Below are 21,653 nucleotides of genomic sequence, written 5' to 3' on the forward strand. Positions count from 1 at the left end.
GGAGGCTTAGTTCTGCCACTGAATGCAATGGGAGCAGGACTGCTGTACCAGAGTCCTCAAGATTACTGATGGATGTGACTATTAATAGTAATCAAAATATTGTGATCTGAGATCAGTCGAAAGGTGGTATGCATTTTCTGCTTTTACTGTGCTGATAAAGAGGCACAGACCCCTTATGTTATGTCATTATTTAATGTAGGTGGTTTTCATTAACTCTAACACACCTCACATTTCAAGTTCTTAAGTAATAGGGAAAAGTCAAGCTGTTCACATTATTCCCAAACCTTATTACTTATCTTTGTAATGACATACTGCATCATGCTAATGTTATGAATTTATTTGTACAGTTTCTCTTTTAAAGTATGCACTCTTGACTTTGGTACATGGAAGGAAAAATAAAACAGAAATATTTCTGGTGATGAGCTGTGAGCAGCCATTCAAGGAAAAGAACTATTCATTTTCATACAGTTCCTGTTAAAAAGACATTGTGATTGTCTGTGTTTATCAGCTGTTCATCAGATCAGCTTAGTTCAGCCTTTCAAGCTCAACTGGGATCTAAAATTAATCTGGTCCTTTGCCTTACATGCACCATTTGGCAGAATTAAAGGCTTTACTAATAAAAAACAGGCACTTATTTATAGAGCACCTCCTGTTCAGATTATACTCTCACTGACATTTTTGTGTTGTGTTATGCATTATAACTGATTTGGATTTTGTAAGTGACTACCTGTTTGTTGATGGTACAGAGACAAAACAGGCTACTGTCTGCCTACTTGGTTGTGCAAGTGATAACAGGAATAAGCAAGTAAACTCCCATTTTAAGGCATTTATTTATAAGACTTGCTTCTGAATATGCACAGGGAACAGATCTGCTAAATCAATTGCCATTTTTTCCATATCTACCTTGTAAAGACACAATGACATTTCACTATGGCAATTTACACCCTGTAAAGAGACAATGGCATTTCACCAAGGCAAGCTGCAATGGTCCCACAACAACTACTCCTATGCATCATTTTAGTTACCTAACTGAAGTGTCTATATTAGCAAAACAGTATTCTTAGGCTTTGTCTTTAGGCAATGGAGAGAGAGAGAGAGTCCAGTCCTTGGACCAAGAGAAACATTGGTTCTGAACTGCTCTCTGAAAAGGTCTAGTTTTGACACTGACTATGCAAGAAAGCTAAGCTACTTACCTGCAGCTGCAAATAATTCCAATTGTAAAGTTTGATCACACAGGTTTGGTGTTTGGGCAAAACCAAAATTATTAAAACACATAAAGGCCCTCCACAGTGCACAGATTACTTCAGAGATATTTTTCTGATTTATCTTCACATTGGTAAAAAGGCAAGACACAGCACTCTGCTGTTGCAACTGTCTATGGAGTTATGGAGCCAAGTCCTGCTCCCCTGTATCTTGGTACTGTAACGCATCCATCAGGAACAGCCTAGCACCATCTAGGCTCTAGACTCTGAAGTTCAAATCTCATGGCCCAGACCTTCAAACAGCAAGATACTGATCTGTTGACCATGAGTGGGATCAAAGTCACACAAAACTCAATGAAGCCCATGTCAGCAATCCAAACTACCCCCTTGCCAATGCTTCCTAGGGGGGCAGACAGGAGACAGAGACAGGTTGTCCCACCTTGATGGCTACAGCACACAGCTGAAAGGAGGCAGAACTATGCTTCCCGACCAAGCTCCCTATAACATATACATCTTTTACATTAGGCCATAGATAATTGATGACATTATAAGAACCATGCAAAGGACAAGAACAACAGCTTTTCTCAGCTGATCATCTGTAAACCAGTTATGTCAAAGGTGCACATTTTTCAGCAATTGCATTCGTTAAAATGATCATAATGTTGAGAAAAGGGAAATGCACATAACAAATTTTTTATTCAAAAGAAAGCAAATGTTTCACTGAAAATAAAAACAGGGCAGTAGAGAAGGGCTGTTTAACTCATTACTCAAGAGCAAGCAGATCATCTTTTCCTTTTAAAAATATGGTTTTAATTGTGTTGCTAAGGCAACAAGTAGCCAATAGGGTATTAACTTACAAGACAGAGTTTGAAAAGAATGAGATGAGGTTTGTACCTATATTTACCCCTCTTAAGTGAGAGGTTTAGCTGTTTTAGGGAAATAGAAAAGTTTACTTTGATACTAATTCATTTGCCACTAACCAGTGGACCATGTACTAGATGGACAGATGGAAAACAGAGGTGTCCTGAAATTCTTGAACCACTGGGTAGAAGATCCTTAGTGTTGCCCTAATCCATTGCAAAATGCCTCAATGTAAAAAAAAAAAAAAATGAATTGAAACCTACCATGTCTTAAAAGAAGAGAAGGCTAAACAAATTCAGGGTGTTGGTGATTAGCATCAAGAACTAAAAAAGGGGCAATTTAATAAATTATTCCTGATGCTATAGAGCATCCTGTTTGTATAGTGCCTTATACAGCTCTGTTGGTTTGTGTTAGCATCCAGCTGGGAGAGAGAACATCACAAGGTGGTTGGAAGAAGGAGAAGGGAGAGTGTCACAAGGTGCTTGCTCCTTTGAGATGACACACAGTATTGCGCACCACCAGGCAGAGTTAACAGGGAGTGACAGTCCCTCACTTTGGTAAATCTACTCCTAGTAATCAATGAATACAATTATCATAATAATAAAGAGACATCAGTAGCGCTGAACTGCAGCACACTCGGCTGCATCAGTTCTCATGGCAACTCTTCACCTGCTCTTGCACTCAAAAGCAGTAACAGTGTTTATTAGAGCTCTAAATTTGTTAATCAACATTATCATCAAGGAAAATTAGCCTGCAGTGCCTTTACTTTCTGCAGTAATTGCCATGTTTTTCCATCTTGAAATCACTCTACAAGCTGTTGTTAATTAACCAGTCCTTTTGAAGTATGTAAATAACATCAACATTTTATAATAGTAGAGGTGAGGCAGGCTCAGCAGTTGATGTGTGTCAGGCAGCTTGAGAAATCAAGTTAGAAAGAGTCCCAGTATCCCAGTGTCATGTCCAGATTACATTCCCTCTTTCAAAAATCCAGATATTAATATCACTATTTTTTTGTAGCACACTAAAGATCAGAAGAAAAAAAAAAAAAAAAGATGGAAACCAGAAAAGAACATCTTTCTTTTTAAAGTGGCTATGCAGTAATTGAAAGACTACATAAACTGCTATTTTTCCTGAAGAGCAGCTGCAGGCTTTGCCACAAGTACCTTTTGCTGATGTCATTAGTGATGATCCAGTGTAAAGCAAAGAATCTAAGGCTGGGTACTTGCTTTCACTTAAAAAAAATGTTTCACATCCTCAAAATTCTGGCTTGAAGAAGGTTTCTTATGCTGATGTCTCTGAAATGGTACCATTGAAAACATCGACAAACAGCACCATTTTACCTCTGCCAAGGGCATTCTCCACAGTGCCATTTTGCTGGGTAAGGAAGCGACTACAAGTTCTCAGCTGAATTAACACATTAGCCCTCTAACCAAAGCAATGGGTAAAGCATAGAACTGAGACACAGGAACAGCTGGGGTGCACATGTGAAAAGGAGGTATAAGATCCACCAAAGCAAGTCAACACCTCTAGATCAAAAAAATTAAGCACCTCTTTGTCATATGAACTGGTGGTAGATATTGTTTTGTCAACTGCAATCTCTCACAGTACCACAGAGTCAAACAGATCAGTTGACAGCAACAACTGATACCTAGTGCAGCAGCTACTCTGACATCTAATGAGGCCTTTCAAGTATTGTACCCAGCTATGACTTCTTGATCCCTCTCTCCCTGTCTCCGGCTCCCAAGTTATTTACTTGTCTTTGGCTTAGAGTTCTTAAGTGTAATGTGAGATTCAACCCATACGCAATAAAGAATAGCTGATTTAAGAATTACAATGTGTGGTTGAGTAAAAGGTTTGCTGATAGCTAGAAGTACATTTGGACAAATTAAGACCTCCTGGAGCAGAGCCAGGTCAGCGTTGACTTGGCTGTGGCCATGTGGACTGGTGGCAAATGGAACGCTTAGATGTACGTTTAACACGAACATCTGGTGATCTGTAAAGATAACGAATTCAGCAGAAGACCCTACTGGTTGAACTAAGTGAGTAACACTCAACTGAAAGACAAGAAAGCAGAAGATGAATGAGAATGTGTCCTCTTCTTTATCTTTTCTTTTATATTATCCTTTGATGTTACAAGGAGGGTTATGATATGGTTTTGTTTGTTAAATTTTTTACTTTGTTCAAGATCAAATAGGCTACATTTTACGCACTTCAAACGTGGAGCAAGGAACGATTAAGACTATTGTCTGTGAGAAAAAGGTCATTTTATTTCTAAAGTGCCCATCAACTGTCAGATCTGTTAGAAACATTTCAAGAGTAACTGAGTGACCTTGGGAGCTCCTGGTTGTTTAATGAAGCACAAGGCTAGCGAAGAGACGAAACACAACCAAGGTGCTGTGTTTTGTTCTGAGGCCAGTACAATGTTAATTTATTTCATAAAGGACATTGTAAGCTCAGCACATTTGTATTTGCAGAGTCTTAATCCAATTTCTTTTCTTCTCTTTAGACCATGAAAGTACATTAATCCTGAAAGTATGCAGGAGACTTTCCATATGCATAGAAGCCTTCTGAACTTCTTCCTAGATTTTCATAGTGGTAGCCTGTCTCCAGCAGGAGCCTGAATTCTCTCACACAGGAAAAAAGGAGAATGATAGTAGCCTCACATAATTTCTCAGCAGTTTCTGCAGCACAGTATTCGGGAAGGACTAATAACAGGTCCTCTCTGTCTTCCTTGCAGGCTTGCTCTCTGACAGGGCATCTCACTGAGTTAGAAGGACTTTCATATTGTATCCTGTGCTGGGATGATCCATCTGCCTGACTGGTGTGGGCTGCTGGGGTCCAAAGAGCTTATTTCTGATACAGGTTGGAAAAAACGTATTGCTACAATGGTCCTTTTCTGGTATTTACAGCTGGGCAATTTTCCAGTCTTTGTAGGTTGGAAAAGTGTGTTATACAGCTGCAAAGATTGCTTCACATCAGAAGATGCTTAAAAAGCTTTAATAGAGTCTTAGGCAGACTTCTGAGCACCTCCAGAACTAGGGGATTTTAATCAAATTAAAGCCTACTATCCAGTACCTTTTGCTCAGTCATGTATAGCAACCTGCTCTAAGCAGCATAACCATGAAAGTAAGGAGCATTAAAAGTACTTTTTCTTTTTCATTTTTCAGTGCTGATTTTGGAGGATGGATGATTTCAGTTGAACTACTGCCGCTACATGCCTTGAGGTCATTGTATGCTTGTCACAGAAAGCAGACCTATTTAATTTAATTGCCTCCTGTTATCCATTTGACCTATGGGATGAAAAGACTCTGAAACAAAGATTAGTACTCTCCCATGGCTTACACATTATGCCTTGAGGTTGCTAAAGAAAAAGAGAGTACCTTTAACGTTCAGTTTTATAACCTATGCATTTAGAAAAGGGTGGCTGGGAAACTCAAAGCAGATGCTGAGTATTTGAACGAAGCTAGGAAGACTAAGGGCAGTCCTGGCCCTCAGTGAAGTCCTGGCAAATTTCCATTGATTTCACAGGAATATTATTTCTTGCTTGATGCTTAACACTCCTGTGATGGTTTTAACATGTGTTGTAAGCTTTATTTGCGATGTGCATATTGCTGTGGGTTTAATATCCCACCCACTACTGACTATTGATCTAGGTGTCCTTAAAAAGGTTTTCATACAAACACTGCAGTGATCCCTCCCTCTGTAATACAGTTAACCTCAAAGCAACCCACCCTGAGTATTCAGAATGGAGAAACTTCAACTTATTAGTCATTTCTGGAAATTTAAACTGACTATCTAACATACGTTTAGTATAGAAAAAAAAGTATATATTAAGCAGATCTAGAGGGAAAGGAATATAAACTGTGGGTTGGAATGCAGTGAATTTCATGCTAATAAGCACCTGTGAAGTTTCAGAGTTATAAAGATAAAATTATGATAGCACATAATTTTGAAATGTGTGTTGTTTATTTCCCCTTTAAAAAAAATCAACAAATACAGCTTCAGTTTAGATTAATCATTTACTATGTTTTTTCTTTTCTGTTTTGGCAGATGCATGGAAAACAGTATTTACTAAATACCATGTTTGCTTCTTCATTCCTAAAGCACGCTTATAGTTAAAAGATAGGGAGGTTTTTTTCAGTATTTTCTAAAAGGGATGCTTCTTCTGTGTATACTCTCCATACTGGAACTTAAATTTACAGATAAGCTATACAACTCTGGAAAATGCAACTCAGTGAAAGTGCTGTCTGACTGTTACATGATTAGAGCCACAGCTACAATTCTGTATAAGTAACAGGGTAGAATGTAGAATAGGATAGGCCAAGTAATTAAATTCATTTAGCTGCTTTACTTCTTTTCAGTCTCCCCATATTTGTTTTTATTACAGAAGTATGTTTTTGGCCTAGTTGAGACCTGACTCCCCTGTAAAACAAAGAAAATCTCACCCCATGTATTTTATAATCAAATTAACTCAAAAGAATCAGATGCTGATTTTATTAGCCATTCTTGAGGCTCTTAACAACTTCAGCAGCAGAAAGGTAATATCCACAAAACTGATCACAACTAGTGTGCAGACATTTATAAGGGCCAGCTGGCAAAAGAAATGCATCACCCTATAAAAACCATGTTCCTGTCACAGAGAAGTTGAATTATTACAACAGAAAATAAACTTAATCTAAAATTTCTGTCTTACATAGGTGACCCCATGGGGCTTTGCTTCCTTCCCTCCCCCCATCACCCTTCCTGCTGCCTCCAGAGTAACCCAGGGACACTGGGGACAGGCAGGGCAGATTTGCTAGGCAGGGGGAGAGGAAAGCTGGAGTGGTGTTAGCACCCAACAGTAAACATATCACATAGTGAGAGCACAGTCACGCAGCTGGACTGTCTTGGCTCTCCCTCCTACCTGATTTCATTAGGGTTGTGCCTGTCCCAAAACCTTCTGTGTGGTTAACACCATTGGCCAGCCCTGCAGGTGACCAAGTGAGCACGCAAGGCTGGTAGACACTCATAAAGTCTCTGCACTAGTGACACTAATAAAAAGAAATGCATAAGGAAGGCATACAGCAAAAGCATGACTTCAAAATAATCGCTGATCTGGATGAGTAGAGAAAACAGCTATGCATGGCACAGGCTGGGCCCTGGAAGTGATGAAACAAGACAAATGTTTATGTGGAAAGACAGACTAGTCTGGATTGTTGAGAGAACAGGAAAATCAGGAGGCAAAACTATAAGCATTCCCACTACTTTATCAGGCAAAACTTGTCAAAAAGAGCATTTGTTTTGCATACATTAGAATGCCTTTCCTGTGCCCTAAACTGAGGCTGGGCAATTCTGGTCACATTGTGGACCTTGGTCTTCTCCATCTCACAGCAGAGAGTAGCTCAAGGAGGCAGCCAAGCCCAGTCCTCAGCCTACATGTGGTGAGATACCAAGAACAAGCACCTGAAATCTCTTTGCCAGTCATTCTCCAAGCTCGGAGAGCTTCTAGGTTTGTTTTGTGTGCAGGAAGATTTCATTCACAGATCCTTGCAACAGATGCAGATTTTGCTGACCTGAGCAATAAATGCCAGAAGCCTTCCTTGCTCATTCAACAGTCATGCCAGAACTTCTTCATGGCCCAAGTCCCACAGAGTAAGCAGACATTAGGCAGCCAATTAAAAACTGGGCCAAATGCCCTGCAAAAGCAATCTTCTCAAACTGAGCAGCAAGCACTTATCAGTGTCTTCCATGTTGAATTATAAAATACATTACCATTCTCACGCCTCATCACAAACCCACTGTCACACGTGCCCATCCTTCAGCAACTGTTTTCATCTTTCTTCTCTTACTCAACCAAATTTATTCACACACGCCACATTTTTTGTCACATTTTTTGCTCCTCTAAATTCTTCCTCCAGTTTGTCTTTCCTAACTTTCTTTCTCTTCCTAGCTATATAGAGAGAACCAATCTCAATTTTCAGAGTGACAAAAAGATTTTCCATTAGAGACAAAGCAAATAAAAAAGCACTGACCTGATATTTTCTAAAATTCATTTTCTTTTCCATACTGTTACAACAGGTATATACTCTCTTAAATACAAAATCTAGTAGATTAAGAGTTGCACAACAAGTAGAATAATTTTTTTTTTTTTTTTAAATAACCTTTAACCAGATGCCCACAGCTTATCAATATCAACACTGTCATATCCACTGTAAATCCAGTAATCTCATTCTCCCAGCCTTGCTGCCTGGTATTTCTTTCCACAACTTAGCGTGTCTTTAATTAGATCACATAATTCTTAGAGCAGCAACTTTGTGTTTTCACTTTTACAGGAAATTACTTAGCTCCTTGGAGGGCTGACTAAATGACAAACACAGCAATAACAAACTACTGATCCTCTTCAACAGGAATTGCAGAGAAGCTCTGTTGACTCAAAGACACAAAAGTGAAAGTACATAACTGATTTGAAAGGAAACAAACTCTTCTATGGAGGAAATACTGATGAAAACCATTCTTTCCTCAAATAATTTTAAAATTTAGGATCAAACAAATCCTAATAATTGTCAACTTTGCTGTTGTTGGGAAGAAAGGTCTGTCAGAGGATGTAGGCAAAAGAAAGAAGTGGAAAGAGCTGGCTTTATCAGATGAACGGAAGGGGAGGAGAGGATCTGAAAACTGGGCTCTTGATAGAAGTTTGCTTTAACTTAGGCCTTTTCATCCTCTAAACCTGAAATCAACAGATTTACCCTTCTGATTGTAGTTTCACCATCTATTGGTGAATTTAACTCATAGTAAATTGAATGTCATCTATCCAGTGACTCTGAAAGGGATTAATCTCTGGACTAAGACACTTGCACTTTGAGGTCTGGTCTATACAAAGGGGATTCCTGTGTGCCAGAGTCTTCCCATTCTGGTCAGTAGACATCAGTGCAGTCTATACAGTGTAGAGCAATTCAGGTAACCCTAAATTATGCTAGATCTAAACACTGTTTGGGGCTTGCTCGCTCTAAATTGTACTTCTGTTAATTCTGAGAGCTTCTAAATTCAAGTGTCCACACATACACATTTATTGCCACCTAGAAAAACCATAGGATATCCCTCTGAGCTCCCAGCTGCTGGCCTGGAAAGATATAGGTTCCATGCCAAATCTGCCCATCTACAGGGTGTCCTGGATTCCCCAGGGTGTCTCAAGTGGCATGAGACTCTTGAGTTGAAACAGCTACCTCAGCCCCTAGGGAGACACCTAGATTTAAGAGATAGTTACCTTTTTATTTTAAAACATTGCAGCTAATTTTGGTTCCAAATCTTTTTTACTGGTAACTGAAAGGTGAGGAGTGGGCCTTTTTCTGTCTGACAGTGCATCAGCGGACTGCTAGAATAATCTGGTACTGGGGGGGTAGGACTCAGACCGCTGCTGCCAAGCACACATATTACCTTGATTTGAATGGGATTTTGGCATCAGAAAGAAGAGCTTTTCTGTTTGCCAGGAAAGCACTAATAATATAACTATGGAATAAGATATTTACAAATGGCCCCTCCTGTAAAGGAGAAAACACCAGAGAGTTTAACAGACTGCATACGCAAAGTGGCTTGTACCACAGTTTATGGACACCAGTGAAAATGTGCATATTTTAAGGGAAAGCTCTGTGTGTGGTGAGTGCCTCTTGTGTTTGTGGTTTTGTGGTAGCAAAATAATAAAACCACTGGAATTGGCCTTTCTCCAAGTAGCAGGGTAAACCAATGCTGTTTTAAAGGCAGTCTGTTACAACATGAGTAGGACCTACCAATTCCTGATGTTGACTTTTTTAGAAATTTGCTCACTTTTTTTCTGGAACTGGTACCACATCAGAATATTTTCTAATTCACTTTCCAGTGCAAGTGAACCAGAAAACCAAGGCACTAGGCATCACTGAAGACATACTTAAAACTCAGACAAAACAGAATATATCACTTACCTGGTATAATATGACTTCATGATAAAGGACTCTCATGGGGCCTGGATAGATATTCACTATACTGCATGTTCTTTATGAGTTTTGAGCATGTAGTGCACCAGGAAAAGGTCCAATTTAAACTGACCCTCAACATGCAGTTCTTTAAGAGAAACACTTCACATAGGTTTTAAATCTTGATCAATCTTTAAATTAAACAGTACAAAAATTAAAAAGGAAAATATGGTATACTTAGGCTAGGAACCACCTAACCCCTACATCACTCAAGCATCGAAATATCAGGTATTCAGTCTAAGCTACTTGCCTAGGCTCCATTTACAGGGAGTGGTAAGAGGTAATTGGGTAATAAGTACCTGCAAGTGAGTAATTCAACACACCTATTTTAAACACATAACTTAGGATAAAATGAAGTAGTTTTTTAGGTGCCCCTTTCTCCACTGACTTAAGGGGAAGACTAGAATACTGCTGTAGAAGACCTGCCTAACTTTTAAATGGTTACATGATATGTAATGAATCCTTTCTTTATATGCTAAATATAGGATATATATAAAAGACAAAAAAGAAGAGAAGAGATAAGAGAAAAAGATCAGACTGATCAATCTTGTATATCTGTCTGCAAACAAGGCTAAATGCTAATGAAATAAATGTGGGGTTGGTTGTTACTGGATTACAAAAAAGGAAAGATAAATTTTCTTATAAGCAATGTTTATATTGTGAAGATAGATCATAAATCCAAAATAGCATTGATGTTGGATATTTAGTAGTGTAACTGAGATCATAAGGTGCTCCTCTGTAGTTTAAATAGACCTAATATGGTGTGCAACATTTTTTTCCAGTTTCTATTCAAAGCTGAACTTCACCCATAGTAAATTAGAACTCTCTGGCAACCCGCCCATAGCCTTTAAACTTTTCTGGTTGATGATCTTAATACACAAAGGGTCTTTATCAGTAAATTATGTCTGGATGGAAATCAAACTCTGACTCCTACTCCTTCTCCATGCCACAACATTTTTGTAAAGCTGAACAAACATATTAAACAGAACCCAGGGCTTTGAAGTGTAAACAACAACACACTATAGTTACACAAAACAGTCCAAAAATAAGACACTTATAGCCAAATTTTTTCTGCAGTATGCAATATCCAAACAATGCAATATCTTTACCTGAAGAGATACTGCAAAACTGTAATCTGTATTTAAGCGGTGTCTGAAATAGATTATCATTCTTGTTTCATTTTTTTCCCCCTATGCATTCATGAATAAAAATTAAAAGGAACTGTAAGCCTGACAGTCTAATTTCAGAGACTTCCTGTGACAACTGTTAAAAGATCATCAACACATAGGCAGATCTGAAGAAATTAGGTTACCTGAAAAGGCTTTTGTTATCTGGCATAATCCCTCTTTTCTGCAAAGGAAATGCTGGATTTCTGGAAGTAGGTTTACCTGTATGTAAAAAGAGAAGTTTTAATGATTTCATTCAGAAAAGTGCTCTTTTTCCTGGAGCCTTCAATGAGTTTGTGTTTGACTTATCAGAAACACCTCGTGCAAAACTCCTGACAGTGTCAAAAGGGAATTACAACTTTGCCACCCCTGCGAGGTGGGATAATGAAGTTAAAGCATGGGCTCTTCCTCCATAGCCCTCACAAACCAGAATTTTAGACTTACAGCTCTCCTTCTGGCTGCTGAGTTTTCACCCCTTCCCTGCCCCCTTTTCAGTTTCTGCAGCTTCTCTGTTCTCTGCCAGTTATCAATCCCTGTCTCTCCCTGCATGGAAACAGCTTGTGCCTCTTGAATTGCTGTGCTTGGAAACAGTGGTAAGCAAACGTAGCTAAACCACATCCAGGCTCTTGCAACAAAGAACGGCGTTGCACCGTGGTATGGACGTGCCAGCAGCAAGTAATGTTAGTCCAATATTTAAAGTTATCTGGAGATATGAACCATCTGGTTTAAGTCCCTGCTGTGCTGCAGACTTCCTGAGGGAACTTGGACAGTTCCTTTGATCACCTTATGTCTCAGTTATTCATGTGTGAAACTTCTGGACATTGCAGTGTGCTGTAAGGATTATTATATTGCACAGTATTAGAGGTTCAGATATGATATTATGGGTAGAATGAGCAAAAAGCAGTTTGCAGAAGCCTGGAGTGTTTTATGATCTGAGACCTGAATCCAAAGCATGTATACTTCTAGCAAACTGGAGCTGCTATAAAAACTTTGGATACACTTACATAAAGCATCCTGTCCCAGGGAACCCCAGTGTACCTGTTCCTAGTTCTGACTTCTGTGGACACACAGTGGTTTTTTGCATCCTTGTGAACTTCAAACCTCAACCAAATACCTTTTAAAAGCAGCTCTATTTCTCCCAGTCCCTCAGGTCAGAGTGCATACCTTTGGGTCTTGCCACTATTATCTGTTCCTTTGTACTTGAAATATAAGCCAAGTTTTATCTACAATTTGGTCATATTTTTTCAAACAAAGCTCTCAGTTTAAGTCACTTACATATTTTCACCAACAGGTCAGGCACTTATTTAGATATTTACCTATCTAAGTAACCTGAACTCTGCCCACAACACCCTCAAGTGAAAAACAAAATAAAAGCAATCCTGAAAATACCAAGAAATATTGACATCACTGATGCTTTGGACTGTGGGTAAGCACACTGCAGTGCCAGAGCAAGGAACTCCCATGAAGGCCCTGGAGGAGGACACTGGTCCAGCTCGCACTTTATCATTTGTAGGATCACTGTCATTGTTTGGAGAGGTGCCTAAATTATGTTTACAAAGGAGTAATTATATTAGATTAAACTAGCCCTGTCCTCTCATTCCCACAAAGGATAACTTGTTAATCTCATACCTTTTGGAATAATTCTAGATGATGCAATTCATCTATTTGAATGCAGCCAGGACCATCATTTTTTCTGGAAGATAAGCAGATCAAAACATCCCAAGGGCTTATACCACCTATCAGGAAAGAAAAAAAGGTGTATTGAGAAAGAAAATTTGATGCCATTCCTATTTGAACAGAAAAATACTTAGAGCTGAACCCCAAGGAATAACAAACTGTTGGAGCAATAAGTGCATTAACAGCCACAGGTGGCAGAAGAGAAAAAGACATATTCAGTACCACAGTTTAAGCTTTGGAACTACATTTATGTATCTCACAGTTGACACCTCCTGTTATACCTGCCTACTGATGTCCAGTCCCCTTGTGTCTGATCTGTTTAGCATTCAGAAATGAAAAAGTTTAATAACATAGTGCTGCTTTAATTCGTTCTTTCTTCCTGAACTCCCCAGCATTCACACATAAGACACATCCACAATAGGCAGTGCGATCTTCTGAGATCTTTCATTAGTAAGAAGTAAATTATATGTGAAGTAACACTGAGCATGCTATTGCAAACAGTAGGAAATTTTAGCCTGAATTTTGGTGTAATAGCTTCCTAAATATTAGACACCAGATTGCTCCTACCTAGAACTTGTGTACAAGTGGGAATTAAGTTGCACTGACCAAGTAGCTAGCTGCTGAGATGGCTCTGATGCTTCTTTTCTGGGGTGAAGCTGCCCTGTGAGACCATGGGGCTCTATTATCAGGAAACAGGCAATACTGGAGTCAGAGATGGTGGCTTGAAGAAGAGACAAAACTAAATTACATCAATTAAAACACTATTATGGATTAGATCATACAAATAGGTCTCGGAGTTTGCCCATATTGCAGTGTGTAATGTGGTGTAGGAATGCCAGTGTAGTTTCAAATGATCTTGGTCAGCTGCCTGAAGTGGTTATTTTTCTTCTGTATACAGCCTTTGTAATCTGAACTAGTTAGGGATGATGGCATCTCTCAAAAGATTAACAGAATCACTACATCTGTTGAGGACATCATGAATACGTTCAATAAAGGGTAAACTATTTCAGTAACAGGTTGACAATTACAAATAAAGAACTTCCAAACAGAAAGGGCAGCCAGAGAAGCTGTACTGCAGCCAAGGCAGGGTATAGCATTAGGCCAAAGCTCTCTGCAGGACAGCTATTCCAGTGACTGGTTGGTTGGTTCTGTTTCCCAAGGCTGGAAAGATTATATAAATTTTATTTCATTTTGTGATACTCACCTGTGATACCTTCCTAATTTTATTAGTTTACTTCCTAAATTTGGTCCCACTGAGAGCTCACAATGATATTTATTTTGGCTGAGTTCCCTCTTCAAAATGTAATTTTTTCCTGTCCCATCACAAATGCCAAGCAGGGTGAAGGTTTTGCTTAAGGAGAATTAACACTCAATTTATGTTGAGCACACTAATGAACGGATTGTGCAGAATGGGTCCAGGACTATGAAAGTAACTATCAGGTTTTTAATGTCTATAAGCAGTGCAACAAAGCTGAAGCTGAATTTTCAGTTATGCTGCATTCATTACTATAAAGAATCCTTCAATTTCACATTAAGTGAACTACTATTATGGTATAAAAATAATTAAGGTATGTGAAATTTAGGCAAGACAGATTCACTACATGCTCCTTTGTAAAAGGAACAAACAAAAAGCTTCAGGTAGATAAAAATGACATAGATAGTAAATAAATGAAACCTTAAAGAACATACAAGCAAATACTTCATTTTAGTGCAAAAGATTGACAGTGTTAACAACCTACTTGGTGACCTCACCAGCTATGTAATTATCAGCTAAGCAAGATATGTTATGCTTTTGACTATTAAACACCTTTCAATAAATCATTATAATTACATATAAAGCACAATGCCTAGCTGTGTGCAAGCTGAAAGGGAGCTGGAGGGAACTCCATTTCTCAGAAGCAGTTAATTTCCTTCCCTTGTTTATTGCTACATATCCTGGCCAGGGATGAATTTGATCACTGATTCCAAAGGATATGCTGCACTGTGTATCATTTGCCTTTAGGACACAGTAGAGTGATGGATATGAATGTACCAAAGAGAAGAAAAGGAAAAAGAGCCCTCAGACATAGCATATTTCTGAGCCAGTGCCCAGGAAGTAGAACAGTTAACTGCTAGGAACAATTTTTCAGGAGGGGTTGAATGCCAGCCATTATTTGTGTTTTCTATTTAGAGTAATTAGACATGTAGCCAGTTATTTCAGTACAGAACAATCAGAACTGAAACATGTCTATTTATAGAAAACAGGAGACTTCCTATTAGAAAAAAACAGCATACACCTAGTGCTGCCTCTCAGATTCAGGTTGACAGAGCAGTGTGACTTCTATTTAAATATATCATTACATTCCTCAACAACTACACCTGAAAAAATGTTATTGGAAAACAAAAATGAAAGAGGCATATGTTACAACAGTCATTCAGTTTAGGAACAGACTCTTCTGTGAACAGATATAGCCTAGAAACAGCCCATGTCATTCCTCTCACAGCTTAACTTTTTGTGGAAAATGAACATCTGTGATCATGAGACCATGAGTCTGTCTCTTTTCTGCAAATGCAATAATTATAAAACTATATCTCAGTGCGAAATGTTATTAATATTCCAGTAACATCACATGGTCCAGGCAAAGGATCCCAAGATGTCAGGCACTGTATTTTAACACAGAAGATCTCTTTCACAGAAATTATGTTTAAAGTAAAGCAAGATACAACATGTAAGCTAAAACAGTCTACAATAAAAGAGAAAGGAAGAACAAAAATGACAGTAATAGCACAAGATATCTGCACAGAAAAACTTGTGTTTCAAAATGGTTTTAGAGATGCTTAATTAAGAAATGTTAATAATGTTCATACTATTCTATCTTCAATGTACACAGCTTAACATGGATACAGTTCATGCTGGCAGCATGATGCTTTTGTTCATCTGTCTTTTAGGCCAGCTCTTTTCCCCTCCTTTCCTCCAGTCTTTGTAGCCCCGTCTTGCAGTCCCATCTTAAAAGTGTTTGTGTTCCTGAGATTTGATTCTCATATTTACCTGAGGATATCAACTCAAATTGCTAATCCAAGAACCAGTAGTACAGCATGCTTTGATTCCAATCCGCTGTGACCATTTTTGGTTACTCTCATTCTGAAGGAGTCAAAGTACGTGCTATACATTGAGAGGGCAATAAATTTCAACTGAAAATTGATACAATGTACAAATTATAATTTTCAACAAGTTATCACTGTTTTCATTGGCTTTGACTCTGACTTGTTACTTGGAATAATTAAAATAGTTAATGTGGAAAAATAATCTAAAAGATAATCTAGGGAGAAAAACAAACATTTTTTAACAGCTGTGGAAATAGCAATGCAGAAACCAATAAAAGCATTTAACTCTTTCTATAAAAATATTCTGCAGAGCGTTTTTGTATTCTGATATTATAGATTAAAGTGAACAGAAACAAAATGAGAACTGTAGGATTTAGTGGGGTTTTAAACTCATAGTATATACATTTTATAGATGAAATTAAACAATTTCTGGAGCTTATTTCTAAAATGAAATAATCTTATTCCTATCAAAATTTTCATGTTCCCTCCTTGAGCTATGGCATTGGAGGCTGGATTTTGCAGAAAAACTGTTATATGCATGCAGCTCCATGGAGTTTTTAGTCTATTATGTGTATACATAGAAAAATATTATTTGATTTAACCAAATGAGTAAGTTTCATCTCAATACCATAGCTTGAAATTTCATTTGTCAGTGTTAAGATCCTCCTTCTGAAATTTGAAATGAAAGAACTTTGAAAATCAAATACAATTTTTATCTTTTATGCTTATCTTTCTGTACTTCATTCATTGTGGGAAATGAAAAGGCTGGTCAGCTTTATTATTATTTTAACCACTAGTCAGTTTGCAATTTTGCACTCGCTCACACCACTACCCTAAAAATATTCAATTTACAAGCACTAGAGGATAAGAAGATGACAAGAAACAGACAGCATTTGTTTGGCAAGAACACATCATATAAAACTAGTCTAATTTATTCTGACAGAGTAACTGATTTAGTGAACAAAGGAAATAGTAGCGATGAAACAGTTTGACTTTAGTAAGTTTTTAGACACCATTTCCACATAAGATACCTATCAGGTGAGTGCACATCTCTTTCAAAAGATTAACTCTACACTATCAAAGTGGAATTTTTCTGTAGCAGAAACTCAAAGCATACCCCACTGTACATTCAGTGCTGTTCAAATTTCTCATTAACAAACTGAATGATGGAACAGCAAATGCATGTACAAATACTATATGGCACCAAGTTGAGGGGAAGTTTAAGCACTTTGGAAGACGTGATCAGAAGTCAAAATAATTTTGATATACGGTCCAAATTCAACCTGAGGAAATTCAAAACAAGTTCAAAGTGTCATAATTCGTAATAAGAAATCAGATGGAGAGATACAATTGGCCAGAAAGTACTACTGCAGAAAAGATTCAGACCAGATTCATAAACTGTGTCTGAACTAACAATATAATACTGTTGCAAAAAAATTTCCCCAAATAACTTTTAAGTTGTTGGCAAAGATTTACTGGGACTGAAGGATCTGACTTCCCTCCTTTAGAAACAGTCTGAATTTATTCCATGTCACAAAGACTTCTAAGTAACAGGGACTATTTCATTATAATCATAGCCCTGCAGACATTAAGAATTGCAGCCAAACCTGTTTATGAGTGTTACATACATGGAACAGGGGGTAATCCTTCTTCTGCTGTTGGTATTGGTCATACCACATCAGTAACACTGTTTCCCAGTTTTGGAAAACATGGTTTGAGTAGAAGGTTACAAAAGGAAGTGGGATTTAGAAGACTTTGTACTGTGTCTGACTGGGATGGAGTTAATCCTCTTCCTAGTAGCCTGCACAGTGCTATCTTTTTGATTTGTGACCAAACCAGTGTTGATAATGCACCAATGTTTTAGCTGTTGCTGAGCAGTGCTTGCACAGTGTCAGCACCTTCTCCGTGTCTCACTCTGGCGTGAAGGCTGGGGTGGGCAAGGGGTTGGGAGGGAACACAGCCAGGACAACTGATCCTAACTGGCCAAACGGATATTCCGTCTCATATAACGTCATGCTCAGAAATAAAACTGGGGCATAGTCTTTCCTAGGCTGCTGTTGCTTAGAGGCTGGCTGGGTATTAGTCTGTTGGTGTGGTGTGCTGAGTGATTGCCTTTGTATCACTTGGGGTTTTTTTAGCTTTACCTATTAAACTGTCTTTATTTCAACCCACAAGTTTTCTCACTTCTGCCCTTCTGATTCTCTCCTCTGCCCCACTGGGGAGGAGTGAGCAAGCAGCTGTGTGGTGCTTAGCTGCCATCTGGGCCGAAACCACCACACCATAAAATAAATTTTTATCCATCCAAAATCACTTGTCCTCTTTAATCACTGGAGGCAGGATACAAAGTAAACATTTTAATTTACAGCTGAGATTATATAAAGTAAGTTTCTAACTGCAAGGATGAAGTAGTGGAATATGTTACTTTAGGAGGCTACAGAGCCCCTGCCAAGGGAGATCCTGGGATTTTTACATGACGGTTTTTTAAAAGAAACTCCCCTCAGCTCTACATAAGACATATTTCCAGGCATCTCTGAGCTGCATGGACATGAAGAGGTTTTCAGGAAAAGGTATTGTTTAGGTATTGATGCATTAAACTGTATTCAAATATATTTTTGGCATGTTGTAACCCTCATCTGTAAAAAAAAAAACCAAACCAAAACAAAAAACTTGTTGTAATCCTCATCTGTAAAAAAAAAAAACCAAAACAAAACAAAAAACTCCTCGTAGTCTACAGGGGTGAAAAAAAAGTCAGACTCCTCTGTTCCTGCACAGCCCCGTAGTCTACAGGGGTGAAAAAAAGTCAGACTCCTCTGTTCCTGCACAGATTGAACCAAATTTGGTGACCAGGCACATATTTATGGAAGTAGCTGCTTGTGCACAAAGAAAAATTTTTAAAAAGTCGGAGGAATATGTCTTACAAAGCAGGCTTCAGCCCTGCAATACAGTCAGTTTATAGGAGCCAATAGTTTGCTAGTCAAGAGTTTAGAGTGGAAGAGCTACTAGAGTCTGAAAGACAAAACTACTGCCTCACTGCATGTCTCTGGACTCCAGGCTGGATTTTGTGCCTCCTGGCATCTCAAAGGGCAGCAGCATCAGGCAAGCTTTGGGGACGTGGGAATTCTACACCTCTGAAGATCTGAGCTTCACTGATAACGCTCCAGGGAAAAATATCCTTTGAAGCCTATTTCTGGTTATGGCAGCTTGGCTATCTTACTTGTGCAAGATCAGAATGCTGCTTGTTGGACTGAATGCTTTCTCTTTGTTAACGATATAGCCTTTTGCAAATTTTTTATATCACTGTTTCATTTGTAGGGCTTTCCCTGAAGGGATTTATGATACCTAGATGTGCAGGAATTTTTCCCTTAAAGAAGTAGTTCTTGGAGGTATTTTGATTTTTCTTTTAACATCGCTATGAGCTATCGCCAATTTGAACTCACTACCACAACAATGAAGAAACAATCACTCTGCTAATTGAAAATAGTGTAGGAAAAGACCAAGGTTCTGATACTTCTGACTGTTCTGGAAGGCAGCTGGTCACCTGTCCATGTGCAAACCTTTCTCTGTTTCACACAGGGTGCTGCATGGTGCTTGTTGAGACTGACTGTACTCTGCCATGATGCACAGTTCAGTCCAGTAACCACCTGCTTAACTAGACAAACTAAGCTGAAATCTCTTGGTACGCTAATTGCAGCATAGTACTGTAAGTGTAAAAAAACCCGAATGACTCTGTGTATGAGGCTGAGATTGTTGGACGCAGTCAATTCATTCACAAAATACTTCAAACAGCTGCTGTAGGTCTGCCAGGGAAAGGCTGCAGGAATTCTGAGGACAGTGTCTATTCACCTCCCTTGAGGATGTTCAGGGTTTTATTTTGGCTCAGCTACCCCCTAACTAAGAGGATATGAAGTGCCAAGGGAAGGATTTTTTGTGGAGGAGAGGCTAGCGTTAACCAAGTGGAACCAGTCTGACTCCCAGGACAGCTCATCTCTGCCTGAACAGCTTAGCACAAAACGTTACCCTGTGCTCAAGAACTAATGCACAGTCACATCCGAGTTCAGCATTTAGGGAGTAAAATAGTCATTTGAGGTCCTGTTGCAGTGCCTCACCCATAAAAACAGGGTAATGCTTGTGCATGCATGCTTGTGCCTTTTCTGCAAATGCTGCAGAGATATACTAGTTCTACAAATGGGGAAGCACAGTGCTTCCACTGTTGCCTGAAAAAAAAAAGTTATTTTATTATTTTTTCCTTATATCAGGAAGGGCCAAGCTGCAAGCCTGCTTTTTGTGTCAATCCAAAACAGAATTTTAAAAGTACAAAAATAAATTAGTGTAACAAACCAAGAGTTACCAGTTTCTCCTAGAACTCTTTTCAAATTTGGCAAAATGTTTTCTTTTTTCCACCTGGTCTCAGACTCTAAAACTGTCTTGGACCTACCTACCAAGTGAACCAGTTACAATCTTCCTCACTGGAGTAATTGATAATCCAAGGCAGATGACTTTCTCTAAAAGAAGGAAAAGAAATCTATTACAGGCATAAATACAAGAATGGAGAAGAGACAGGACAGTCCTTTCTCTATTTATAGCACATTCAGACACGCAATAGATTAACAATCCTTTCTTCAATCAACAAATTACCCTACAACGAGAAACAACCATGAAAGAATTTGCAGACTCATATAAAATTATTTAAAGTGATGTTTTTCAATTTGCAGATAACTGGTAATCTCTAAGACAACAAAAAGTAGTGCACAAAAAAACCCTGCAGTGTTATTAAACTATATCCACATAATTTTCCGTGCAACCAAAGAATGAACAGAATCCTGGAAATAAAAGTAACTGAAGTACATTCAAAAATTATATTAGTCTGACACAGCGAGAAGAGTACGGCTGTATGTCAGACAGGTTCATTGGATGGTTCTTAGTTTATGGGGGAAAGATGGTGTCAGGCTAAGAATAATTCTCCACTGAGTTGTATTATAGATTGTAACTCTTAACAACCTAGTTTTTCTCATGTCATAATCTGTCAACTCAAGCTATGAAAATATGCTGTCAAAATACTTTCTGAGCTACAGTAGAGTTCAATAGCAAACAAAAGGAAAATATGTAGTCCTGACCCAATGGCAAACACATCAGGGCAATTCAAACACTCAAGCTTGTTATTCCACTTCTGTGCTTACACACTGTGCTTTGGATGAATATTCAGATTACTCTGGTATGCTCTCCAGACACGGGTACTTTCTGCATAGCAAGCCTCAGTGAAATCAAAAGCATCTAATAATCCAATATGGTATGCTCTACTCATAGGCAAGCTAAAAAGATTTACAATCCCTAGTGGCTCCCAAATGCTGGAATTCTTACTCTATATGGCATATTGGGGATAAGAGGGTCATTAGGAACAGTCAACATGGTTTTACCAAGGGGAAGTCATGTTTAACCAACCTGATAGTCTTTTATGAGAACATAACCAGGTGGATAGATGATGGTAGAGCAATGGATATGGTTTATCTTGATTTCAGCAAAGCATTTGGCACTGTCTCCCACAGAATCTTCACAGCTAAACTGAGGAAGTGCTGTCTGGATGATCAGGTAGTGAGGTGGATTGTGAATTGGTTGAAAGGAAGAAATCAGAGAGTTGTGGTCAATGAGACAGAGTTTACTTGGAGGCCTGTGTCTAGTGG

General features: G+C 38.6%; 1 protein-coding gene across 1 annotated transcript in view; it reads right to left on the minus strand.

The window, feature by feature from the left end:
- The window catches only part of LOC104520890 (cadherin-like and PC-esterase domain-containing protein 1), a gene marked incomplete at both ends in the record, with an annotated part of 35,532 nt that extends 22,582 nt beyond the window's left edge, over nucleotides 1-12,950 (minus strand). The window contains 2 exons of the mRNA XM_029083674.1: nucleotides 11,361-11,436; nucleotides 12,844-12,950. Coding sequence (XP_028939507.1) covers nucleotides 11,361-11,436; nucleotides 12,844-12,950 — 183 coding nt within the window. The remainder of the gene's footprint in view (nucleotides 1-11,360; nucleotides 11,437-12,843) is intronic.
- Nucleotides 12,951-21,653: the final 8,703 nt, after the last annotated feature.

This window comes from Antrostomus carolinensis, unplaced genomic scaffold (assembly GCF_000700745.2).
Source record: "Antrostomus carolinensis isolate BGI_N321 unplaced genomic scaffold, ASM70074v2 scaffold18832, whole genome shotgun sequence".
NCBI lineage: Eukaryota > Metazoa > Chordata > Aves > Caprimulgiformes > Caprimulgidae > Antrostomus > Antrostomus carolinensis.